The following is a 22,121-nucleotide window of genomic DNA, read 5'->3' as shown; positions in this document are numbered from 1 at the left end:
ATTGTTATTATCATTATTGTTTTTCATACGCGATCAATATTCTACATATTAATATCAAGATCAAGTCTAATCTTCTTTTAAGTTGATCATAGCCCTGGACATGATTAGTGGTAAAAACTTGGGATAAGGCTGTTATGGTCAAAGGGTCAACTCAGTAGAGGATTTTCTCTGTAGACCCCTACCTAGATACTCGTCACTTAAACTTATCTGTTTGACCTCCCTCCTGATAATACTGGACGGTCGGAGGAAGCTAATATGACGACTCCATAGGAGTGAAATTTAATTTAGAATAAATTTCATGAACATCCTAAAGATCTACTAACAAAATTTATTAATTTTTTTAAGCTAGCATTAGGTATACAGTCGTTATTAATCCTGAAGATGATTAATTTAATCCCATCAACATCTTCTATCCACCATCAAAATAAATTTGAATGGTTACAAAGGACGACCTAACAATTCAACATCTTAAATTTATCATCCAATTGAATGAAAATATTCTATAATATACAGAAATTAAGAATCAAACTATGAATATTTTGATATTATATGAACACCCTACTATTACATTATAACCTGGGGCACTAAGAAACTCTGCTTTGGTCCGTATGATTTACTTGACCTATTCTAATGGAGTAATGTGCTATAATAATAAATAACAAGGGTGCACACATAATTTACCTTGTTTAACTAAAATATTTGGACTACAATAGATTGAACACCAATAAACTATAACAGGCGAATATATATTTTACCCCTGTAAAAATATAAAATCAAAACTATAACAGGCGAATATATATTTTACCCCTGTAAAAATATAAAATCATGTCTACGACAAAGAATAAATTATCAACTAATGACAAACTAAACTATAACTCATGGGGGCAAAAGCGAATACATTCACCTTCAACGTCCCCGTCAATTCATTCTAAGGTCAAACATGAAAGAAATAAAAACTAAACTATAACTCATGTTACTACATAATATTGCAAATAAAATTCAAGATATTTAGAGTTGACCAACCCATGACAAGGCAAATCGACCCATGATGGACCATCCATTTGGCGAAGTGAGCCGACACATCATCTCGATGATTGAAAATCCAAAGCAAATTACAAATTAGACGAACCAATCCACAAGTCCATTAAAAATTAAAAATTAAAAAAAAAATTACATACCTTCAACATTTTAGTTCGAAAATATTTCATCAACCAAATATATTAAAAATAAATATTTTAAATTTAAATGGGCAAATGAAATAGAAGTATTATTTTTATTTTAAAATTATAACAAAAAAAATATTATAAATTAATATAAAATTTAACTTACATGTATTTTTCAATCGACGAACCAACCTAAACCCATCACGAGTCAACCTATGCAAGTCGTTGGTCGGCCCGCGATAGACTTCGATTGATAAAATTACAACATAGCCTACTTAAATTATTTGACATGATATATCAATCCGACGGACTTAATCCAAATTGATAGCTCTAATCAAATCTAATGATACAAAAAAAAATTATATAACTGACCCCACCTAATGGATAGAAACTTAATTATTGTTGTAACCCATGCTACTAATGTGTGCATCTTATCGGCATATTTTTTACCTAACAGATTTAGAAGGCAAGCTCAGTTCAAATATTATCATTTACAAAGTCATATTGATCTCCGTCACACACCGCAAAGTAGCATTTGGGTATAAATAAAATAGTGATACAGGATTAGAGTTACTCTGTGACTTAGTGTTGGACCTGGAACATGACCTTCAGTTTGTACATTTACTAGTAGTTAATCCAGGTGATTTGTATTTACCTATCGCATGTGTGTTTGTGTCTCCACCGTAGGTCTGGGATGCATATCGATCATCGTGTGCTTGGCAATGGAAGATGCATGTGATGCTATAACTTTGAATGTCGTCTCCAAGGGAATCCACCTTCAAATGCATGCTCCAGCACATCCTCTATTCGCTTCACGAGCAATATCTGACAAAAATTACAGCAACTGTCTTATGTCATCATCATACTTGAGCGTCGAATTCACAAGATCCAGTTTTCCGCATACCAATCCACAACCAGTTCTTACTAGAATTATTTGAGATTTTGATAGTTCTATCACAATGACTTTATAACCTCAAAATGCCGACATATGCATATATTCAATGAATCAGAGAGAATGTAAGCACCAGAGACATACAATCGCGCGAAAACCATTTGAATGAATAATTACCTCCATGCTGGAAAGAATTTGGGATGGAATTTCAGTCAAATCCTTCAGATTTCGTTCAGGCAATATAACTCGTTTGATGCCATAACGATGCGCGGCCAATACCTTGGTTCATATAAACAAAATGAAATTATCTTTAACAGAAGCATAAATCATATCAAAAAGGAATAAACGTCGCCAGGTGAAAGCTAACTTTACATGAGAAAAAGATGCATTTAGTAGCACCTACCTTATCCTTGATACCACCCACAGGTAATACAAGACCTCTGAGTGTCATCTCACCAGTCATTGCAGTATCTGCTCTAACTTTTCTTTGACTAAACAGTGAGACTAATGAAGTCACTAAAGTAACTCCGGCCGAAGGTCCATCCTTGGGCACAGCACCAGCGGGAAAATGGATATGAATATCTTGATTTTCTAAAATATTGATTTCGCCTGCAGTGGACAGCTTAAGATTTGCTGCTCTCGCCCTCACCTGTTCATGTAGGAATCCAAAACTTATTATGTTATATATCGAATTACAGTTGGCACTTGGAAAGAGAAATAGACAGGCACAAAACTTAGCAGTAACAGAGTTATAATATGTTTCCTTCCGTTCCACAAAGATACCCAAAAAGGCTTGAAGCAACTAGAGGGGAAAAAAGATTGTTACAGGTTTCATTTGTTTCTATTTCTTGGTTTAATGCCGAACTTGCTGTTTAACTTGCAGCATATAGTGAGAATAGTTGTTGCAGACAAAACTCGGTCCTCATATGCAGCACCATTTTTGCAATGAAGAGATGCCAATGATAGCAGAATTTTCAATAGCTTAACACAGTGACACTATAAGTGCATGATAATAGTCATTCTGTCATGGCGCACCTTCTATAACCCATGGTCATTCCAAAGGAAAAAAAGGAAGATAGAGATTGTAACATCTCACTCCTGTTATATATATAAATCAATATACGAACAAAAAAAAATCACAGATTCCTTTATCATACATTGCATATGCGAATCTTTTTCATTGGGCATTGTTCTTGCACTCTCACTCTTTGAAAACTTAAATTAGGGTAAACTGAAGCACAACTAATGGGCAAATATTCATCATCTCTTCCAGGTGAAAGGACATCAATATGCAAACAATAGATTTAACACATCCAAAAGTTGAATATGTGAAGTAAACAAAATTACGAGTACAAATAATTACAGTTCCAAATTTATACTTCAGATTGCTAGACTGAACTAAGCATATAATTTGCCGATTAAAACATCAACTCAAGTACTAACGAGAAAAATATAGCATGCAAAGATTGCAAACAAAAAATTTTGACATAAGAAACAATGCATGAAAACTAGCATGTAAAACAAAGGCGAACAGCTATTACCCATGTAAGAGCTATTTGAGCTGATTCTTTAATAACATCACCAAGTTGTCCTGTAAGATGCAAGTCGCCCTTGCCCACCATTGCTGTGGCTTCAACAAATTGAACCTCTCCACCGAAGGATGTCCAAACAAGCCCAACAGATACTCCTGGAGTAGCTACTCGTTCTGCGGTTTCACTGTCATCATATCTGGGAGGCTGCAGTTTCCAAATGGGCCCTGTCTTAGTATCTTTTGTATGACGTACTAAAATTAATTCCATAAATATTACCAAAAAATTTTCCTTGAACTTAAGGTATAAATCACTACCCCAAGCACTTTTTCCAGCATAGATTCGTCTACCACCAGCACTGAGGCACTTGCGAAAGCATTAGATATCTCTGGTCTATTGTCATTCATAGGAATAACTTCCATTTCAACTTCAGCACCGTCAGCAAGTCTTGAGTCGAGTAAAGAAGTTGTCATTGGCTGCACATCTTTGCTAAACTGAATGTTACAATCCTGCTCTGCAACCATAACCGCAGCTGCACGAGCCAGAGCAGATAAGTTCCTTTCCAGGTTACGTACACCAGCTTCTCTAGTGTATCTCTGAATTATTATCTTGACCATATCCTGCCCATCAATTTTAGAACTAAATCATCGACTTAAAATCCTTTAATTGCCAACATAGATACCCAGTGTGTGTGCAAATGATTTCAAGCAACATCCATCGATAAAATTTGGTAAAAAAAAAGGGGAATCAAAGAGCAAAAGGATCAAAATTGCCCCACAATTCTCTATCACTAACATTGATGCTTGCCTTCAGGAAGTATATAAAGTAGAGAAAAAAAAGTATTACTAAACAAGTATCACACATTAAATATAGGGGAAAACACAGAGACCTCAACAAACATAGCAAGTATCAAATTAGGATCTAGTTTAGAACTGAAGCTTTCACGTTTCAATGTAATAGTGCAGGGAACATTGACAAGCTTAATTAACTAAGAAATTCTAGGACTGGTTTTGCCAACCTATTTTGAAATTAGATGGCTTTTCAATCTACATAGACTTCTTGGAAATTGATATGTATATAGTTATTCACTGAATTTCTGATAGATGATTAGAGGCTTAAATATTCTGCATTTTTATCAACTCTGGCACTATAATGCCAGATACTTCACGAGAATCTCAATTAAATCTCTCTTTTTTTGCCTAACACAAGCCAGGATGGCGCAAGACCATTTCTGGTGGTCTATACTTTAGCTTTCCATCAAGATTTCGCTATGCTAAATCTCTCTCTGCAAGCCATGGTTGAGCAGATCTTCCTCAAATATATAGGAATTGCTTGGTCCAGGTAATGTAGATCGCCTTGAGGAGAATACTGTATAAGAAAGTTTCTTGAATTTTTTTTTTTGTTCAGTCTAATATTTCAGGGTTCTCTTTAAACCATTATAAAAAATATTTTACCATTCTAGTTTGTTGATGAGGTAGTCTATATCTGCAGAGAAAAAAAACATATATGGCATCACTGAATGGATCAACAAAGAATATCAGAAGGCCTAGTAGATGTAACTTAGCATAAAATGGAGGTTCGTGCCCCTCTTTTGATAGATTCAGACTGGTATATACTATGTAGTAGAATATATCATTGCAGTGTGCATTTTAATGCCTTGAATTTTTATAGAACAAGTAGCACTTTAATTTTGATCCAACTCGGTTGTGAATATTATTCTGGATGCATATAGTAAACAATAAAGCAGAGCATGTATATGCCTTAAAAAAAAGAAATTGAGATGCTCTTTCACATGTATATTTTTGTCCATAGATTTTAATCAATCACACTAATAATATCTTAGAATAGTACTCTCGAACTTTCAATATCTCTGTTGCCTAACTATTGGAGTGGAATGATATCTGATTCTTAAAAAGTGTTCATTTCCCAAAATAACTATTGAACATGGCATTATGGATAGTTCAGTTAATATTTTGTCAAAATAATCCACCATGGTTGAAATTACTGATAACATGATATGTATTCATAAAATGAAGAAAGAAATATATTTTACTACTTCATGAATTTGTACCTCAGGTATTTGAAGAAATTCAGAGCTTAATCCATGCTGCTCTAACACACGTGGTATAAGATGCTTCATTGCTATCTTTAGCTTTTCTTCAGGTGTATAGCCAGGAAGTTCAATGACTTCCATTCGATCTAAAAGTGGCGGGGGAATGGGTTGAACTCTATTTGCAGTTGCAACAAAAATAATTTTTGATAGGTCGAAGGGAACATTCAAATAACTGAAGTTAAGTCAAGGAATTTATTGGAACCAAAACAAGATAATAGACATATGCAAGCCGAATTAATAAATAAATTTCTAACATTCAAATAACTGAAGTTAAGGAATTTACTGGAACCATACCAAGGTAACTGACACATGCTAACTTAATTAATTAATAAATTCCAAAGACTCCATAATTGTATACCTTTACCACAAAGATGATTGAAAGACATGAAACTATTTTATGCAAAGTAGTGCAGAAAAACTGATACTATGATTTGAAGAAAATAAACCATGCACACACTATTTTACTAGAACAACATATAAATCTTCTTACACAATTTTAATTTGGGACAAAGAGACTCCAATAAAAAAAGCAATAAATTTAATATACTTGCTTGGCAGATTGCAGCTTCTCAGTGAAAAAGGTAGTTCTCGCAATGCTGATTTCTTATCAAAATCTCATTACAAACTGGAATCAGGAAACCCAGTTGCATGAAGAGAGAAGATTAGAAAAGAAGCCAACCAAAAAAAATAGAAGTGCTCAGGACAATTTTTTTTTAAAAAAAGAAGCAAACAATGCATAATAAATTAAACACCCCAAAGTACTATAATCAACAACCAAGTTCATATCAAGCACCAGATTAGCAATATCCAATAAACATAAATAAATTTGGACTCTATTGATAGAAGATATATATATTAGGGATACTGATCATTGAAAGTTTTGTTCTGCTCAGGATCAAGAACTTCCAACAATGCTGATGCTGGATCTCCCCGAACGTCAGAACCGGTTTTATCAATTTCATCAAGCAGCATTACTGGATTGCTAACAGCAACTCTCTGCAATGGTAAGAGATACAAGAATGTGTAGAATGTTGGCTGAAACAGCTTCCACAAATTAAGAAAAGTAAAGAAATCACCAATGGCAACCAAAATGGTAACAAAATATGTTAGACAAAGAAAATTTTAGATAAAAGTAAATTGCTTAACAAATAAAACTCCTAACTAATGTGTTGGCAAAAAAGATGTCATGATTGTTCATCAATATTTATTTCTCCAAAAATTCCCTACCATTAGGTCTAACAAGAAATAAGAACTAGAGAAGCCTTATCTGTCACTGTTACTAAGAACATGCACAACGAAGAAATACGAGGAAATAAGAAATGATAAAAATACAATCAAAGCTCAGCAAATCAAGCATAAAGAACAATAAATGCTTCTTTTAGAAAGACACCTCAACAACCTAATAGAGTAACAAAGATGCTTTAACAAAATAAATCAACCAATCAAGCACTACAAATGTATAAGAGAAAACCTTCAATCCATCAATAAGGCGCCCTGGCATGCTTCCAATGTATGTCCTCCGGTGACCTCTGATATCTGCCTCATCCTTGACACCACCAAGAGATATCCGTACAAATTTTCTATTTAGAGCAGTAGCAATTGATGATGCTAATGACGTCTTTCCAACTCCAGGCGGCCCAACAAAACAAAGGATAGGGCCTCGGGCATCTGGTTTAAGCTGCAATTACATTAATTTCCATCATTTACTCTTCATTGTTTTTCATCAACTGTTCTATTGCTTAATTCAATCTATAATAAAAGAAAACAAAAGTTAAAAAGAGAAATGTAGATATTTTACCTTTCTAACAGCAAGATACTCAATTATCCGTTGCTTAACTTTAACTAACCCATAGTGATCACGGTCAAGACTCTCTTTGGCAGCTTTTAAGTCAAGTTCAGGTTCTTCACTAACATTCTGCCAAGGAAGATCGGCCAAAAGTTCTAAGTATCCACGTGAGCTACTATATCCGGGCTGCTGAGGCTGCATTTTTCTCAGACGCCTGCAAGCAAACTGACAAAGTTAGACTTTTCACACCACAAACGTGACAGTGTCGTTCATATCTGGATAGAAAGGATCCAACAGCCAAATGATAACTATCCAAACATAAGAGGTATCGTATTGTAAGAGTAGAATCAAACCAGAATGTAATCGCTTGTTCTTTCCATACTGCTATTATTTATAAGCACAATACGTTCAGGAGAAAATGAATAGAAATGTGGCATTAAAGGCAATGACAAACATTTTCTTGAAGAATTATGGAACTATTTACAAGACCATACTTGAAGCCCCAATTATTGGGTATAGTCCTAATCTTCTAAGATATGATATGTGTATAAAGCTTAATGTTCCCTTGTATCAGAGACCTAGGGCCTATACATCAAAAAGGGCAAAAAGCACCAGTGTGAAACAAATAGATTCCTTGTGTTTGATAAAATTCATAATCATATGGTGGTACTATCAGATGTTATGAGAGCGGCCTATATGTAGGCCTAATTTTACTCTTTTGGACTAATATTTTACAATTTTCCCTGTGTCAATTTGGTAGCAATTCGATAAACATCCTCTCCCGCTTGTTCAGTTGGGGATTATCAAGGAGATCAATGCCACATGGAACACTTCTTCAACCACCTTGATGTGGCCCAAGCAATTGATACACATGTCTACTTTGGACGCCCTATCTTCTTTTCAGACATGAAAAGGTTCAGTATCATTGCACTAAAACTTGCATTAATGTCCAACTCTTGCGACCAATGCCTAATCCATCATCAACTAAAAAAGAATAGTGAAGTCGTAAATTTCACTCTCATTCTAGATCAGTTACCTTCACTCAATATCGTCTACAAGATCTCAAGTAATTTCAAACTTTACTCAACATTTCATCCAATAGTTTCTCCTTGTTTGGGTCACAAGAGTAGGTGTTAGAATGCTAATGTAATTCTTTCTCCGCAGCCACTACAATTTATCTTTGCATTTTCAAGAACTTCATCTTCTATGGTATCTTCAGTTTAAGAAAAATTAAGGATGAAGATTATACTTGAGGAAATTGTATGTTTTTGAAGATCAAATCAACTTGAAAATCTACTTCAGTGGATAATGTCACCAAGTCCACAAGCAATGCACAAATATTATGCCTTCGTTATCTTCATCAATCGTTTAGTCAATTCTATATCTATGCTCTAGCTTGGGGAACTATTAAAAATACTAACTATATTAGTGCTATAATATATAGGTTTCGCCCACACATTCTGCAATTATATGTTATATTAGATTTTTTTTTCCCTCTGTTTTGGATGAGAATAATATGGTTTTATCCCTTCAATTCTGTCAAACGCAGAATAAATATTTATTGTGTAAAAAGAATAATTTCTTTCATAGGAAAAACACAAATGGTTCTTGTCTCAAGATCTGGTGCACGACTACAGCTTGCACAGGAGATTTGGGTGAGGAAATTGATCTTACTATAGTTCAACTGTGAAAAAGAATATTACAATATGAACATCACCTCAGTTCTCTTTGAGCATGCTTCCATACATTAGGAGGCATTCCAGCACTCTGCATTTTTCTCTCCAAGGCAGCCAAATCATCTTCATCATCATCATTGTCACCAAGCTCCTCCTTAATAGCTCTCATCTAGAGAAGATTCGAGCATGGGAGAAAAATAAAGGAATTGATCTTGTAAATAGGTAAATAAACTGAGTAACAGACCTGCTGTCTGAGAAGAAATTCTTTCTGTGACTTTGATAACTGGCCCTCTACCTTTTGAGTTATCTTTTCTGCAACACGAATTGACTGTTGAACAAAGGAAACATTATGTACAAATCACATCATCATCAATAAAAAACAGAAACTTTACAATGTAGAAGTCCTTAAATACTCTACCCCTTCATGTGCATTGATTTTTTTTTTTATCAAAGTACATTAAGACATTAGATGTGGAAACATTATGTTATTAAAAGCAAAAAATGGCAAACTTTACCTGCAAGTGTCTGTCAACTAGTTCAGTGGCCTTTGTGATCCGAACTTTCAAATCAACTGAATCCAGCATTGACAATTGCTCCTCGAAGCTTATTTCAAAGCTGGCAACAAAAATGTCTGCCAACCTATGCACTGGAACTGTCTCAAGAAGAACCTTTGTCCTACCAGCAGTTTTCTGCTTCTGAGAGTAGTATAAACAGGGTGAGTAGCATTACAGATAAACTAATCAATTCTACAGAATATGTCACAAAATAAACTTAAAAAGGAGAATTAGAAGGCACTAGAAGTTTAATAATATTAGCAAATAATCATAACAACCGGAAAAAGTGCATAGAGCATCGTAGATAGAAACTTCATAATCAATTGATCTTATAAGCCAAAAGTTAATGGAAGAATAGTATGGGGCAAACAAGGATATGAATGAATGACCTGTGCTCCAATAACAATTTGATAGGGTAACTACACATACCAAAAGCTTGAGCAATTACGCCATGACGAATAGGTGTGATTTATAAAATTTTGGATTTTAGAAAGGATACCAAGCGGTCTATATTCTAGTTAGTGTAACTTACTTGAACCACCACACAGAGTAGACATAAGCTTTAGTTTAACTGAAACTCATGTAATATTGGAAATATGTCCTTCAATACAACAGCGTACCTGCTCAAGAATAGAAATTAACTCCATTGCAGCAGCTTTAAATTGGCGAGACAGCAAAATAAGATCTTGATCTTGTTCAGCTTGCTCCAGCTCTAGCACACCACAAACATGTCACATAAAACACACTGACACAAATTAATAAGTACACTAACAGCATACAATCAAGGATATCATACCGTGGAGTTCAAAAAGGACAACGGAATTTAATCTATGAACATCATCAACAAATGACAACCAGCATTGAAATATTGTGTGAAAATTCAAGCAACACAAATTCTACATTATGATAAATAGTACAATAGCCAGAGGTGTTTGACTCATTGTTCACTCTTACCATTATGTTCAAGGGTTGTCATATTAAAACTAAAAGATCAAGTTTACAATTACAGAAAGCTGATCATTGCTAGTGATATAGGTTATGTAGTGTCTTTTGCTATATATTCAATATTTAGAATGCACTGTCAGTTAGTAAGCTACATGTCTGCATATCTGGAAGAGAATGAAGGGAGAGTCCACTTTTCTAAAAACAAATATAATAATTCAAATTGGCAAAAAAGTCAAATGTAAAAAATAACTTGTTTCACAGAGAATTGATCAAAGGAAACATTCTAAGTCTTAGCCTCTTAGGTAACAATCCCTTAAACAGGGCCTTAAACACTTAAATAATGATGTATGATCAGGATATAATTATACAATCACTAGAGTTGGAGCAATTTTTCTAGATTACTCTTGTTTTATTATGGATCTCAACCTCTAAGGGAATAAACCCTTAAACAATGGTCTCAAAAACCAAAATCATGAAGCATGATCTGAATATTATATTATCTTCAAGTTTTGTGCATATTTTCTGGGATAATCCTTCTTCACTTTGTTCTAGAAAGCTACATTACTCAGGAAGTGGCTCAGATACAAGTCTCTAACACGGGTATGGATCTAGTTGTGTTGTACCTCATTTTTCTAAAAAGTTTAGGTGTGTAAGTGGGATTTTGTGTCCAACTTCATTTGTTGAATGTACGACATTGTTGTCAGGATAGATGAAAAGTTTGAGTACAAGAGCTCAAACTTATTCAATCTGTGAAAATAAATAAATAATAAATAATCAAGCTTTTATCATCTTTGAATCTAAAGTTTCTTTCTATCTAGCATCTAGTATTACAATGGCTTTCAGGAATAATATACACTTAATACTTCTTTTCAAGTGCAGTATAAGCAAGATTTCTAGCTGAGAGAATATACAAAGAGTCATTATCTTCATTATGCATTCGCCAGGAAAAAAAAAAGACCCACTGGGCAACTATACAATTCACTATTGAACAGCTTTATGAGAGAATTTAAATGAGCAATAGACATATCTTCATTACTAGGTTCGATATCAAACCCTTCATGGAGAGTTCAATCAATAATGCAATGCAATTGAAGGTCCCAACTTTCATAATATTTGTAAGAAACATGATGCAACAAACATATTGTAATTGATTATGGACATAAATCTTGCAATCTCCCACCACAAGCGCATATAAACCTTGTATAAAAGGTCCAGTTTATAGAAACAATTATGTCATATAAACAGAGAAGAAAACTTTCTAAATGGAGACTTATGATTGGAGTAAAATCCTGTTACTGAATGATAGATCACTTACCAGATTTTGTTAAATCAAGGCGGTTGATACGTGCAACATAATAGGTTCCTCTTGCACTGAGTTCCTGAACACTAAACCTACATAACCCCTCAAGAACAACAATGTATGTGACCCTGCCACTTGGTTTTTCAACTCCCCTAGAGAGCTGCAGAGCTCTAGCAGCAACACCCCTGGAAACCAGACCAAGGTTAGTTGAATCACAAAGACCAGCTATAATTATACGGAAGAAATTCATGTACAAAGAGCAAGCTTAAGGAGACAGTTTATTAAGAAGTCAATAAAAGGAAAACCAACCCTTTAAAATGTATATATCAATGATTGAAATGCCCAAAATCAATTACATGGCAGAATAGAAAGTAATTGGGAAGAAGTTAATAGAAAATCTTCAATCAAATTTTCTAGCGTTAAATCTTAAATAACTTAAGTATTCTTGTTAGAAATAAATAGTCCCTTAGTTCCATAAATTTATTTATTTCCTTTCTTGCAAGTTCAGACTTGTATGTATCTGGTGTATTTTTACTATGCTAAAAATTCAGTACATCTTTCCTCCCAACTTAGTACCCAAGCAAGTTAAAACATACTAACATAGTACCATGAATGTTGCATAAGTACTATCATGTTGCTTTAAATTGATTTCTGAAAATAAATTTCATCTTATGCCACAAAACTCAATTATAAATGTCACTTCTTTGACAAGACAACTAATGTAGAAATAAAAAGGACCCGACTATTTGGATTCGGCAATTCAAATCTTATTAGCTAAATGCAAGAGTATCACTTGTACTACGATGAAACTAAATTGAATTTATAAAAAGTTTCAACAAGAAAAGGAAATGAAAGCATAATTAACATAGATGGACAAATTTCATGAGAACGGTTTCATCTTGAACAATTCAGAAAACAAAATGGAACCAGAAAAATACAACAATAAAAGAAATGAGCGAGTTATTAACATAGATGTGCAACAAATCATGAGTAACAACATTATATACCTCAGACATATTATTCAACAAAAAGACATATTGATCAAGATATCATTACTATGAAAACAAAATTTTGATAGTTAAAACATAGACGAGATATGTCCACCATACTTTATGAGATAAAAATAATGTGAGAAAAAAATAGCATAGTAAAGATAAAAATAATGTTAAGATGAATGAGTGGAGTTATTAAAAAATAAAAACAAATATTATTACCAGCATATTTAGAGGCAGCTCAAATAGAAGAAAATGAGATAAATAAGATGGTAAATACATATTAAAATAACAATAGATTTTCTATTAGACAAGCTGAATAGTTTAGGATTGAAGGTCTAGGAGTAAAGACAGACTAAAGAAAACTCCATCTAACTAAACGTGATTTATAAAATATGGATATTACTTGCAATATAATCTTCCAAAGAGTTTAATGATAGGATGATACCCATATAACTTACCCTATAATATTGGGATTGCAACTTGTACATGTGACAAGTTTGCCTTGCCTGAGCCATACTAACAATATGATTATTGACTACTAAAAAACATAGAAACTGGATTTTGGATTTAGTATCACATTCTTGTTATCTTAATCATGGCTCATTGATATTCTAAGTTAACTACTTTTGTATTAAGGCTAATCAAGCAATGTGTCCTTTCCTTTATTGACAAAATCTAAACTGGAATTTGTAAATAATGAAACACTTAAGTACTAGAGTGTGCCAGAATTTTAACAGGATACAATTTGGCATGTTAATCCTCAAGACTAGACTCACTATCTTTTTTTTTTCACCCTATAAATGTCAGATATAGCTGAGCTCAAATTATCATCTTTTGGAAATATGGTTAGAGATGATGCCTTTAAGGTGAAGATTGTCCATACCTTAACACTTGAATGAAAATACTATTTCCACAGCTATTAGCAAAAGAAACAGAATAATCTTCTACTGCAAATTTCCAAAACTTTTTAAAAAGAAATGAAAGAATTGAATGAGATGGTTATTTATTATATCCACCTGTTATGCCAATGAATAAGTTCCTGTGGGTTCTTCCCATCCTGCTTCTGAGAATCTCCCACAGCATCAGCAGATCCTTTCAGCCCGCGCTCCTCGGAATCGCTGCCCATTCCTTCAAAATGGAAAAAACTTAGCAATTCATTAAAAGACTTGTCTTGAGACTTGTGCGCCAAGTCAAATCACCTGGAGCTATCAGTGAACCCACAGTCGCAGCCTCAGCGTCCCTAACTGGAAGAACACCGATCAAACCCTTATCCTCCTTCTGCCACAGCTCTTGCTCTACCAGTTTCACACTGCCCCAAAAATAAATAAATAAAAAGGTAAGCACCAGAATCCCTTGCAATCAATCAAATGATTACACCCAAAAGAAAACGTTTTCAGCAAAATCCGTCCAAAATTAAAGCATCCCGCACAACAATGCAATCAAACTAAGCAATTACGACAAATTCCCCCTTTTCAACAAGATTTCAAAACGACGCGCACTTTTAACCTAATCGCATGCTTCTCTTTCTAAAAAGGAGTCTGTTTTTCAGGAAAATCGGATCCAAAAGCAGTGGAATTGAACCGCAAAACTAGGCTTAGGGCGATAAAAGCACAGAATAATCAAGATACAACCTACTCTCTTTCCCAAATTACCTGCTTGGAGAAGTGCAGCGGATCCGGATGATCGCTCCGGGCAAGAGAACCTTGTTCCTGAAGGGCAAGATCGCCAGGCGACTCGGGAGCTCCACTTCCTCCATAGAAGCGAAGACGAGAAGAGAGGCGTCGCCGAGCTGATTCCTTCCCGGTCCGTGCGGGGATATAAATTATGACGAAGCGGCGACAGCCGGTGTGGCCCCCTCCGTCGCGGCCAGTGGGGCCCGCGACCTCTCCATCCCCGCGGCGCTCCGACTACCGTCCGATGAGCGGATAACGATCCCTCCCTCGGCGCCTCAAGCCCGGCTGATGGGGCCCACTTTTTTTTTTATATATAAAAAACAGATTAATCAAAACCACGTGCTTAATTAAAGAAATAAAAAGAATTATCGTCTTTTAATTATTTTCACAAACGATGAATAATCAACCATGTGCAACATACAAATAAAAATAATAATAATAATAATAATAATAATAATAATTGCATTTAATTGTATTAGAAAATAAGTACGAATTTGACCAAATCTTCTGTGCTTGTTTTCAGCTTTTCTGATAGCTAACGAAGATAAAATACCCTAAAACATACCTGCAAATTCAATGAGCACAATGGTATTTTTTTTAAAAGTATTCATTTACTTAATATTTGTGTCATTGTGGGCTAAATCTACTTAGTCAACCCAATAAATTTGCAATTCAAATCTTAATTTGCTTAAACAAAATTGATGAACCAGATTCTATGAAACTTTTTTACTAACTATTAAGTTAAATTAGAAAGCTCAGCATCTTGATTGCACGCCTTATTTGAAAAAAGAAAAAATCTATGTAAATGCATCGTTTACTTAAGAAACAAGGTTAAATCACCAAATACATATAAATTGATTATAAATTTGAATCGGTAATTTACCAAATGATGTACTTAGGTCTGTGAATTGATCAAAAATGTATTATACTTTAGTATTGACCAAATGACACACTTAATTTACTATTTTTCATGTTCTACCCTCAATTATTTCTCTTCTCTTTTTGTTTTCTATGCATGTATAAGATATGATAATTAAAAAAAATTAAGGTTAATTAAGAAATTACCTTATAGAACTTTGTAGAAATTTTTGAGGATTTAAATCAAATTCGTAGAGTTGATTAATTTAATTAAATCTAAGTTTACTTGATTAACCCAACTATATATTATTAAAACCTAAATCTATTTTCTTAATCCCCTATCTTATTTCCGCGATCTATCATCCTCTCCCTTCTCCCTTGTGTCTCTGCGTCTGTTGCCTTGTCGCCGCAGCAGCTGCTGCAGGTTTAGGCCAGACGTCGCTTTCATCTCCTGAGCAATCGAAGACGACTCCACCTCCTTTGCTCTCCCTACTGCGCTGTCGAAGCCATCACTGCCCAATCGTTGAACGTCACTGATCGGGGTGTGAGTGTCATTGCCAACCCTTCTTCAACCACGAGTGAGAGTTGTCGGCCTCCCTTATGCGACACCCTTTTTCTCTCTTGTGCCGACGGAACCTCGTGCGTCGCCCTTCGCCGGTGATGTCTCCCCTCCGTTTTCGGTAGCCTACAAGCCCGGCCATCCTCGCGACTACCACAGCTGGCCATCTGCTCTGTTGTTCACGCGATCGGTACCAACAGTAGCTTCCCTACCATCTCGGTCGCTTTCTCCCGTTGCCAGCTGAGAGCACCGTGCAAGCCATCTCCCTGTAGCTATCCACCGCCGCCGCCCACTGTGGGCCATTCTTGGAGAAGAGGTCGTCGTCGATAGTGGGGTAAGGTTTAATTGAATGGAAATTTATTTGTTCACATAATTGAAGAGACGAATTGGATTAGTTAAATAAGGGTTAATTGAAATTTATGGATTGAATTGGTTGTTATGAGTAATTAAGCTTGGAATTGATTAATCTAAAGGAAGATTAATTTAGTCGTGGATTAATTGATATGTAATTGAGTAACAGATTTGGATTTACTAATAAATTATTTATGTAGGGAGTGTTAATGTAGATTATATTAATTAGTTAAGATTAATTATAGATTGGATCAATCAAAACTTAGTTAACCACTTCATATTGTAATTTGGTTTTTGTTAGTATAGGTTACACTGATAATCATGTTTTGATGTATGACAAATAGGTTAAAGTTAAATGTATTATTTGTCTAACCTTTTTACATGGGTCTAGAGGACCGGAACACCAGATTAAAGTCCAACTAGGTTGATAGCGCTTGTCTTTCTCTTTCTTCCTTCTTTCTCCTTAACTTTATTTCCGCTACGAACTTGGTGTTTTTAAAAGAAAAGAATATTTCAAAATCATGTGATTCACACCCCCCCCCCCTTCATGTGTTAACAATCCATTAGTACGAGGTACCGCTCTAAATTGGTGTAACCACCAATAAAAGCAAAGGGGGATTCTTTTGTTTTCTTTCCTTTTAAATCTCGTCCGATTTTAAGATTTTTGACCTAGTTCAAATTGGTGCAATCACCTCTCTCAGACAAGCTTTTCGCATTGTAAAATACTCTAAATTGGTGCAACACCAATTGAGTTTTTTTTTTATATTTATTATCCTCCCACACTACTTATCCCAAGACCTAATCTTGAATTTCTTTGTGAAATTGTGTTGTGTAAGTGAAATGAAGCACAAAGAGATGCTCAAGCGGAACGTCAACCAACCACCTCCATACAAGATATACAAGAAGGACGAATTCAAGTTATATAGGATGAACGACTTCAATGGTGGTATGGTGCTGAAACGATCTTCTCAAAACTCTGAAGCAAACTCAAATGTAATAAAATTAATTTCAAATTTATTACCTAACAAAGTTATATGTAGAATAGGAAAGACCAAAGATGCCCACAAGTTTTGGACACGCCTGACCAAACTTCATGAGGAGCCATTGAAGTTGAAGGAGCAAGACAAAAATGAATCTAAACTCGAGTTCAATCCAACAAAGAGGCCTACAGAATTAGAGATCATGCTTAAGGTTAGTAATATTCATCAAAATACCCCTATCAGTAGCAATTTAAATAATATACATGATAGTTTAGAAAATTCTTCTATAAATGTATAAGATAATTTAGATATTCATAAAAATACTCCTATAAACATATTAAATAATTTAGATTTAATTAAATCAGAAATTTTAAAATTAAATAAAATAATTAATAAAACTTTAGTCATAATTAAATCAAAAAATTTAAATTTAAATGCATTTAAAAATTTAAATAATAACTAAAAATTCAAGTGATAATATTGACAAACTTAATATAGATCTGGATAAAATTAATAAATTTCTTAATAAATATTTGATAATCTAGATAATGTCAATCTAAGAATTTCTATCCAAAATAAAAATAATTTAATAAATAAGAATTTAAATCTTAAGGATAAACATGTTGGTGCAATATCCCTCAGGTCAAGGCTGACCTGGCTGACCAAGCTTGAGTCTTGGTTAGAGTTTCGACGTTTGACAATACAAGACTTCGATGATATGGACAAGTGCAGGTGCAGTTGTTCATTTGAGGAGATTGTTGCATCGTGGTGCTGCGTCTGTAAGAGAGTATGAGGTCGAGTTGACGGATACTTGACTAGAAAGTCCCGGGATGTTAGGTTAGTGTGTAAGAAACCTAGAGGTGAAGAAGATAGGTGAAAGTCTGTGAGCGAAGAAAGTCCCGAAGCCGGTAAGACGGTGAAGTAAGGAACAGCGCTGCGTAAGTGAAGAGAAGCAGGCGGAAGTCGAGTGAAGTCATGGCCATTCGACAGGCCCGAAAGTCCAGGTCAGTAGGGTTGGGGATATAGAAGGAAAAGTCCAAGTAGGTCAGGGAGTGGCATGATGAAGAAAAGTCCAAGTGGGTCAGGTTGACCGGACACTTGTGAGAAGGTCTGGTGACATGTTAGACATGATGAACCAACGGCCGTCCGGTTGTTGGATGTTGGTTTGAGGCTTCGAGACTTGGTTTGGGCAAAAATTCGGTGGATCGATCAGCCGATCGATTGAGAGAGAATCGATCGTCCGATCGATTGGGTGTCCTCGAAGCCTTCATCCCAATCGATCGGTGGATCGATTTGAGGAAAAGTGGCAGGACGCCTTCCCTGGATCGACGATCGACCGAGGTCCGATCGTCGATCGATCCGAGATCGTGTCGGATGGGAGCGTTTGCGGATCGATAACCCAGCGATCGATCGATCGATTCTCCGTGCAAATAGAACGAGGCCCGATCGATCCATGATCGATCAAAGCCTCCCGATCGATGGGAGCATTCTAATCGATCGGATTTGATCGTTAGCCGCCGATAAGAGATGCTCGATTCCTTCGATAGAAACTTCCGAGAGCTCACACGATTCATCTAAGCAACTCCACAACTTCTCCACAAAGTTCAGATCTCCAGTTCTTGAAGGTTCTTGGAGGTTTTCCAAGTCAAGAGGCGGATCTACAGCTGAAGAAGAAAGCTAGGGTTAGGGTTTTCTTGTAAGCTTGTGCTATATTTTGTTTCCCTTTTCCTTTCTTCTTGTAGTGTGAATCTGTAGGGCTTCTCCGCCTTTGGTAGTTACCATAAAGGAGTGTTATTCATAGTGGAGGGTGCGTGAGTAGGTGTGGATCCTTGGACTAGTCACCTCTTGTGAGGTGGATACCAAGTAAACCCTCCTTGTTAGCATTGTGTAGTTTGTTTCTATATTTTCCGCTACATATTTCTGAAGAAACGAGCTACAACGAGCATCTAGCACGCGACGAGCTATTCACCCCCCACCTTCTAGCTACTTTTCGGTCCCAACAAAACCTATAGATAAAATTAATTTGATAAAATCAAAATTAAATCATACTAATTCAAAATTAAAAATTAATAAAAAGATAAACACTAAAGATGAATCTTAAACACAACCAAATTAATTAATTTAAAATTTAAAATTTAAAATTAATAAAAATTTAAATAATTTTTAAAACAAAGATAACTTAATCAACTTAAAAAATTAAAAATTAAAAATTATAAAAATTTAAATATTAAAGATAATCTTTTAAAGAAAGATAATTTAACCAATTTAATTAATTAAAAATTAAAAATTAAAAATTAAAAATTAAAAATTAAAATTGAATAAAAAAGTAAAGTAATAATTAATTAAAGCTTAACTAAAAGTTAATTAATCTTAATTAAACATAACTTAAGTTTAATAATTCAGGGAGAGACAACAAATTAGTTGTGATCTTGTTCGAATCAGAAGTCAACAGACGCTGGGCACGTGGCGCTCTCCGGCTCGCTGATGTAGATCTCCTACGAGTGGCGCGATGCTCCGGCTAACCTACAGTCGCGAAGGGGGGTTCCGTGGCGACCCTCCCTCCGGCGTAAATTCGATGAACAAGGTGGCTCCCAAGTCTCGTAGTCGATCTTACCTCCTAATAAACGCAGTTCTTTATATAGAATTTGAAGGGTTTGAGCACGCGTGCATCACGTGCTCGTGTCCTCTCTTTCCTAGGTATGCGATCGCCAGCTTACTGTCCTTTCCTAGGTATGCGGTACGGAGCTTACACGACCCATATCCTTCGGTCCAAAACATGCCTCGATGGACAGATAATCCCTCACAAGATTTGGAGCAGCACGCACGTGAAACCTACGTCGTCAGAAAGAAATCCTCCGCCTTTTCCTTTGCTCCAAACTTGTCGTCCGAGGATGATCCTCAACATCCGAGGGACATCCGGTGGTTTACTTGTGCTTGTGGAGACTAATAAATGTGTGCGGTGCTTACGACGATCATCAAAGGTCACCGGTCCATGACCTTTTTAGGGTCCGACGGTGGTGCCTCCCACCATAAGTGCAGGCCGACCCATCCGGGTATTGATTCCATCGGCTCGTGATCGAGGTGGACCACCACACGGATGGGGCCCGATGACTTCCATTGGCGTTGGCTTTGCAAGAGGCGGGCAGGCCGCTCTTACTCTGGATCACTTGCCTCCTTCAAGTCTAGTCGAAGGAGGCGAATAGTCGTGAGTCTAGCCGAACCGCTCGTCCATGCTAATACTCTCCGCCCGGTCAGCGGCAGAGATATCCTTGAATGAATCAAGGATGGCCTTCACCGGATCTCCTCGCGTTCTGCGCCAATCTTCGACATCAAGGTTGATCATACCTTCATTAAATGCTCCGAATGATTGACTGCCACGTGGAGCAACGCCATCGGAGTACGGAGGCGGTGGCATGATGTTTTGATGTGATCGAAGCAATTCGAAATAAACGGCTAGATGCATGCTTCGATTCCTGTAACCTGGATCCGACGGTGGAGGCCGCCCGACCCTCACCCTATAAATTCTTACACTTCCTTCTCACCTTCACTTGCCTCCATTACCTCTACTGTTGCCCTCTGCGCTTTGGAGTTCCAGCGATCTTGTTTCTGCCCTTTGACGCTCTTCGGCGCCTTTCTTTGATCCCTCTCATCTCAGTAAGCTTTTAGATCTTTCCTTCTTCCTTTCCGGTATCTAATTCGCATTTCTTCCCCTAGCTCCGGACTTTAAAACTCCTTTTCTTCGTCTTTGAAACTTCCTTTTTGCTTTCTTCTGTCCGGATCATGGCCAGTTCTTCTCATCCTGAAGAACAATCCCTAGGCCCATGGTATACCACCATGCGGTCCCGTTTCGAACAACGGGATTTTGATATTTTGGCTGACAATTTCGAAATTCCCGAGGATTTCGAAGTTCGCCTAGCTGGTCCCGCCGCTCGGCCACACCGACCGCTGCGCGGCGGTTTCTGTGTCTTCCGCGACCAATTTACCGCCGGTCTACGGTTCCCCGTGCATCCTTTTATAGTAGACGTTTGTCATTATTTTGGCGTGCCGCTCGGAAGTTTAGTACCAAATACCTTCCTTCTCCTCTGCGGTGTTGTCGTTTTGTTTAAGATTCATAACATTCCCCTCCGACCGGAGGTCTTCTTTTACTTCTATTACCCTAAGCAAGCCGAGCCGGGCACCTTTATGTTCCAAGCTCGGCCCGGTCTGGTCTTCTTCAATAAACTACCCACTTCCAATAAACATTGGAAGGACTATTATTTCTACATCCGCATGCCCAGTCAGCCAAACTTTCCGACCCAGTGGCAAAAGACCCGACCGGATTATCTTCACGCCGCAAATGTACTAGCCGGTCTGCGGCTCGACATCAACAAACTTCTTCACGAGGAGTGATGTACATTTTAGGTGAGTCCTATACGGACTCCTCTTCGGTAAGAATTTTGCTTGGGCATTTGCTTTAATTGCCGATTTCTTCTTCTTTTCATCTGACATCGTTATGGACTCGTGATGGTCAAGAGAAAGGGCGCTGTTGGGCAGGCCGCAGGGCCAAATGAGCCTGTATCCAACGGTCCGGTTCTCACGAAGGAGAGAGGCGGTCCTCGGCTGCCTCTCAGCGGTGGCGGCGAGCAACCCCGAGGGAACCAACGAGGCCGAGGAAGGGTCCGTTCGGGAAAACGACCACTACAAAAGGCGCGGTAGAGACTCATTGGCGATCGGCTACCTCGCCGTCCGACCCTCCGGGCCGTAGCGT

At 36.6% G+C, this 22,121-nt stretch overlaps 1 protein-coding gene across 2 annotated transcripts; it reads right to left on the bottom strand.

Annotated features, from left to right (window-relative positions):
• Positions 1-1,621: 1,621 nt before the first annotated feature.
• Positions 1,622-14,836, bottom strand: LOC121980640 (lon protease homolog 2, peroxisomal). Of its 2 annotated transcripts, XM_042532761.1 has the most exons (17): positions 14,606-14,832; positions 14,153-14,262; positions 13,970-14,081; positions 11,974-12,143; positions 10,334-10,425; positions 9,675-9,854; positions 9,404-9,487; positions 9,201-9,328; positions 7,496-7,697; positions 7,169-7,375; positions 6,563-6,693; positions 5,656-5,869; positions 3,902-4,204; positions 3,597-3,791; positions 2,459-2,704; positions 2,233-2,334; positions 1,622-1,988 (listed from the first exon to the last, which is right to left on the bottom strand). In XM_042532761.1, exons 1-17 carry the CDS (start codon positions 14,707-14,709, stop codon positions 1,905-1,907), a joined length of 2,664 nt encoding a protein of 887 aa, XP_042388695.1. In that variant the 5' UTR covers positions 14,710-14,832; the 3' UTR covers positions 1,622-1,904. The 2 variants fall into 2 exon arrangements, with proteins under 2 accessions (XP_042388695.1, XP_042388696.1); XM_042532762.1 differs by lacking the exons at positions 1,622-1,988; positions 2,233-2,334; positions 2,459-2,704 and having other exon boundaries at positions 3,614-3,791; positions 3,864-4,204; positions 14,606-14,836.
• Positions 14,837-22,121: the final 7,285 nt, after the last annotated feature.

The sequence above is a fragment of the Zingiber officinale genome, chromosome 5A (assembly GCF_018446385.1).
Source record: "Zingiber officinale cultivar Zhangliang chromosome 5A, Zo_v1.1, whole genome shotgun sequence".
In the NCBI taxonomy this organism is placed as follows: Eukaryota; Viridiplantae; Streptophyta; class Magnoliopsida; order Zingiberales; family Zingiberaceae; genus Zingiber; species Zingiber officinale.
This window is presented reverse-complemented; position numbering and strand designations above follow the sequence as displayed.

What these genes read in the sequence shown, in the direction of transcription:
- LOC121980640 (XM_042532761.1), bottom strand. Translation starts at nt 14,709, where the DNA reads ATGGAGGAAGTGGAGCTCCCGAGTCGCCTGGCGATCTTGCCCTTCAGG. An exon ending in TGCTGGAAAAAGTGCTTGGG is followed by an intron (nt 3,792 to 3,901) that starts GTAGTGATTTAT and finishes TGGAAACTGCAG; the next exon opens with CCTCCCAGATATGATGACAG. An exon ending in CTCAAATAGCTCTTACATGG is followed by an intron (nt 2,705 to 3,596) that starts GTAATAGCTGTT and finishes CTACATGAACAG; the next exon opens with GTGAGGGCGAGAGCAGCAAA.